The 5,059-nt window shown below is 36.8% G+C and overlaps 1 protein-coding gene across 1 annotated transcript; it reads right to left on the reverse strand.

Moving 5' to 3' along the window:
- Window positions 1-1,974: 1,974 nt before the first annotated feature.
- LOC131997995 (uncharacterized) lies at window positions 1,975-3,735 on the reverse strand. Its single transcript, XM_059369946.1, has one exon. It carries the CDS (start codon window positions 3,733-3,735, stop codon window positions 1,975-1,977), a length of 1,761 nt encoding a protein of 586 aa, XP_059225929.1.
- Window positions 3,736-5,059: the final 1,324 nt, after the last annotated feature.

Genomic DNA, 5,059 nt, shown 5'->3' on the forward strand with positions numbered 1-5,059 from the left:
AGTTTTTTGGGGGTCAACCCCTTTCCCAAAACACCCCCCAAACAGGACTTGTTTACTGACCATGACAATATGGGGCTTAAATAAAAAGTATTTAAGTGTAAAATCTGGTGTCCAGATGTGGGGCCAAGTATTTGGGGGGCCGCCCATCCCCGAGAACACACCCCAAAGAAGACAAATTTACGACCATAGCAATATGGGACTTAAATGAAAGGTCTTTGGAAGTAAAGCACGAATCTGATATCATTATTCGGGAAAAAGTTTCTATGGAACCACCCCCCACCTCCATTACACCATCCAAATATTTGCTGACCATTGCAATATGGGGCTCAAATAAGAGGTATTTTAGAGTAGAACACGAATCTGATATATATTTTCAAAGCAAAGTCACTGAGTGGCCGCCCCATCCCCCAAATCGGTCATGTTTGCCGACTAATGAAAACTTGAGCTCAAATGAAGAGTCCCAAATACCCTTCAGCCTTCAGGTAGACCATGAATCTGACATCAACATTCGGGACCATCTGTCTAGGGGACGTCCCACCACCATAAGAACCCCCAAGTAGGGCGTATTTGCTCACCAAGACAATTTGGATCATCAAGACAGTGGAGCCCGATATTCATAGCTTTTAGGGCCCATACCCCAAACCGGACATATTTGCTGGATTTTTCAATAAGGGGTTTTGGTGAATGATATTTGAGATTAGGAAACGAGTTTCCTATCCAATTTTGAGGCCAATGGCAATATGGGGTTCAAATATTTGAGAAAAGCGCATGTTGCTGATATATTTTCAGGGCCTAGCGTTTGGGGGACCACCCCCCATAACACCCCTAAATCGGGCATATTTTCCGACCACGTCAATGTGGGTCTTAAATGAAAGGAATTGCGGTTCACTTTCGGGACCAATTTTCTGGGGGTCTATCTCTTTCCCAAAATACCCCACAAATAGCTATTTTTTACTGACCATCGCAATATGGGGCTCAAATAAAAGTATTTGGGAGTAGAATACCAATTTGATATCCAAATGTAGGGCTTTTGTGGGATTTGTTTACAGAGTTGGCCTTTTTAATGCGTGCGCATAGTATGTAACTCCTCCTTATGGCCTGAAACGCGAGATTAATCTAATCATGTAACGATTTCAGCAAAAGCTATGGGGTCGTCTATCAAAAGAAAACTATATAACATATGTGCTTATTAAAAGTAGCTCTGACTTGTCTGTAGAAGTGTTTTTGCACTTTGAAGTTATTTGTATTTTTAAAATGAAGTAATCGGGGTTGCATCACATTGCAGAAAAAAATGAAAGGAATATCCTTTAAAAACAAACAAAAAACTTGTAAGCAAGTGTATTGAAATGGAAACCAAACTCGTCATTTATTTTGTGAAACTTAATCGTAATTAGTTCATTAGGTTGACGTTATGTGTAGATAAAATCATTAATCTTAGGTCATCTAATATTCCATAGCATAATAGTTAATGTAGCTCATTACAATTAGATTAGCTTTCTAATCAAAGAACAAAGGATCCTGCTGATGATATATCAGCTATGGGAAATGAAACACCCTGCCACAAAGGGCGCTCACACATGACCATACATATGTAGATAAATTCAATGACAATGTAAATTATTTACTGTTTTTTTGTTTTGTTGATGGGCTTTTTTGGTCAGGTTGAGGATTTTTTAAATAAAACAAATCGTTTTCATTTTTTCTCTCGACGTTTCGTTGGTTATTTTTTTCCAACTTCATCAGGACAGAGTTTATTGAAGTTCCTGTTTAAAGTATTCTTGTATAAAGTATATGTTTTGTATTGCTTAGTTTTTCCATTTAGACTTACGATTAATTTTACATCTTCGTTGAATTACTTATATTACTATAAAAACTGGACACCACGACACAGAAAATATAATAATATAAATAATTGCACTTTGAGGGAAGTATATAAAGTCTAAACTTATTACTAATATCACAGAACAGTCGTTTTCAAGTTATTGCAATGGAATACTGCAGCTTAGTGTTGTCTTTGTCTTCTTTGGTGTTTATCGACTCTTTAAGTATTTGTTGAATCCGTAGGCTCTCTAATGTGTATCGCTTGTTCTCTATTTTCTCTCTGTCAAGTACTCTTACTGTCTTAAAGTTTGCCGCATGTCCGCTCTCTTTTATATGTTGTGCTAGTGCTGTCGATTGTCTCCCTTTTCTTATGTCGGCTTCGTGCTCAGCCAACCTAGTGCCTAGTGTGCGTCTGGTGGTTCCCACATATTTTTTGTTGCATTTTTCTTGTTGATCTCCATCACACGTAATTTCGTATACGACGTTGCTTAGTTTGAGTTTGTCTGTTTTGGTTGTTGTTCCTTTTTTCCTGAATATTTGGTTTAGAGTTTTGTTTGATTTATATGCTGTTGTTGAGTTTTCGTCAAGTATGATATTTCCCAAAGATGCGCGGTCGGTAAGCTTAGGGATGTACGGTACACTGTAAAATTTTTTCGTCGTTGATGTTTTTTCTTCATGGGGTCGTTTGGATCCGTTGGTGACGTCGCGAATTAAATTATTTATTAATGCCATTGGATAATTGTTCTGTTTTAAAGTTTGTTGTATTTTATTTATGTTGTCTGCTTTGAAACGTTCATCGCTTAACAGTAGAACTTTGTGGATGAAGTTCTTGGCCGTATTAATTTTCGTGCTGTGTGGTTGCGTAGAGTTATAATTAATCATTCTTCCCGATGCTGTTGGTTTCGCGTACCAGTTTGTTATTAACGTATTTCCATTTCTTATTATCTTCATATCCAGGAACGGTAACTCTGCACGAGTTTCCTTTTCTATCGTAAATTTTAATTTGTTGTGATACGCGTTCATTAATTTCATTATCGTTGTTTCATCTTTTTTGTTTATCACCGCGAACAGGTCGTCTACATACTTCACTATAAATTTTACCGTTATGTTCATACTCTGCAGTTCGTCCATTACGTCGTCCAAAAGGGTGTCAAGTACAATATCCGCAATCGTTGGTGAGAGTGGGTTCCCCATTGGCATACCATAAGTTTGTTGGTAAAGTTTTCCAGCATACGTGAAGTAATTGTTATCTTTCAGGCAGAAATTGAGAATTTTGAGGAATGTCTGTCTTGGAATGGTGGTATTAACCCGAAGTGTATCCCATTTATCCATAATTTTCTTAATGGCTAGATATATCGGTATGTTAGTAAATAACGATACCACGTCGAAGGAGACGATAATGTCATCTTTATCCAAAGTGATAGATCCGAGTTGTTGTTTCAGTTCTAGAGAGTTTTTAACATTGTATTCCGTCGAAATTATAGTTTTTAGTATGTTTTCAATGTGTTTCGAAAGAGCATAGCAGGGGACGTTCATTGACGAAGATATAGGCCGGAGGGGAGTGCCATCCTTATGAATTTTCGGCAGTCCGTATAGTTCTGGCGATTGCGGTGAAATGCTGTCTAATTTAGTTTTTTCCCATTTTGTTATATGTTTACTTTTGAATAGTTCCATGATAATTTTATTGTTAACTTTTTGGAGTTTCTCCGTAGGATCCACGTCGATTGGTCTATAGGTTGTTTTATCCGCAAGTAATTGGTTCATCTTCTGGTGATATTCCTTCTTTGACATGACTACTGTTTTGTTCCCCTTGTCTGCAGTTGTGACCATAATCGTGTCTCTGTTTGCATCAATTATCTCCTTTGTTTCTTCATAGATTCCTAATATGAATTTCTCTCTGTCATCATTTCTCATGCTTCGCTTAAAATTCGTAATTCTATTAGCTATTTTGGACCTAGCTGTTTCTTTCTCCCGGACGTCATCTATATTCTGCACCCACTGTTCAATGTCCGCGATAAGTGGAACTGGTGCAAAATTGTCTTTGTTGACTGGGAGTGCAAATTTTGACCCCATAGATAGTAGCCATTTACACTCTGTCGGAAATGTTACTTCTGTTTTATTGACAAACCAATTGTCATTGAACCGTAGATTATGTTTCGAGAATTTATCCGATCTTATTTTATTTAATTTCGCTGAGTGTATTTCCTTTGTCCTAGTTTTTATATTCTTATATCTATCCCATTGTCCATTCTTGAAAATTGAGAGTTCCGTTTCGTTCAGTGTATTGCTTATATCTCCCTCTATCTTTGCCATCCCTTGTTTTGTTTGTTTTATATGTATGTGCGTTTCTCTTATTTCTACATTGAGTAGCTTTGAGTTTAGTTTTGCGAGTATCTTCTCTGTTTCTGTTTTTGTTGTTGTCAGTCGGAATAAGTTGGTGATGTTCTTTGTTTGATTGTGTAAGTGTGTTGGTGTTACATTTGACTTTCTGCATGTTAGGAGAAAATTGCTTCTCTCTGTCAGTTTCGCAAGCTTTGTTATTGATCGGCAGTATTGTTTGAGTACAAAGGTCGTTTCTGTGTTGTACTTACATTTTGTGTGTTGAAAGAAGTTGTTCATGTTGATGTTGTTGTTCGTTGTAGACAGTGTTTGTTGCATTTTCTGTATGTATCGGCAGGCCCTCCGAATGAAATATTTTGTTTTTGTGTTTTTGATGACCAATGTGAATATTTAATGTTTTTTTGTTTTGTTGATGGGCTTTTTTGGTCAGGTTGAGGATTTTTTAAATAAAACAAATCGTTTTCATTTTTTCTCTCGACGTTTCGTTGGTTATTTTTTCCAACTTCATCAGGACAGAGTTTATTGAAGTTCCTGTTTAAAGTATTCTTGTATAAAGTATATGTTTTGTATTGCTTAGTTTTTCCATTTAGACTTACGATTAATTTTACATCTTCGTCATCTTTTACATCTTATTTACTTCAATGCATTTTTGGGTCATTACAACTTTCAAAGGATTTGCATAGGGAGGTGGTAAAAGAGGTTTATTTAGTTTAAGTAAAAAACAAGTAAAAAGACGTTAAGTTCGGCTGGGCCGAACTTTGGATACCCACCACCTCGGGTATATATGTAAACCATCTTTCGTCAAAATCCGGTGCAATACTAATACCTTATGCCCCATAGCAGAAATATGTGGAGGGGCTTAACTTAAATCTTTGTCCCAAATTTCGGCAACATCGGT

This window comes from Stomoxys calcitrans, chromosome 5 (assembly GCF_963082655.1).
Source record: "Stomoxys calcitrans chromosome 5, idStoCalc2.1, whole genome shotgun sequence".
In the NCBI taxonomy this organism is placed as follows: Eukaryota; Metazoa; Arthropoda; class Insecta; order Diptera; family Muscidae; genus Stomoxys; species Stomoxys calcitrans.

Bases quoted from the DNA above. Each gene is read 5' to 3' on its own strand.
- LOC131997995 (XM_059369946.1), bottom strand. From the start codon at position 3,735: ATGAGAAATGATGACAGAGAGAAATTCATATTAGGAATCTATGAAGAA.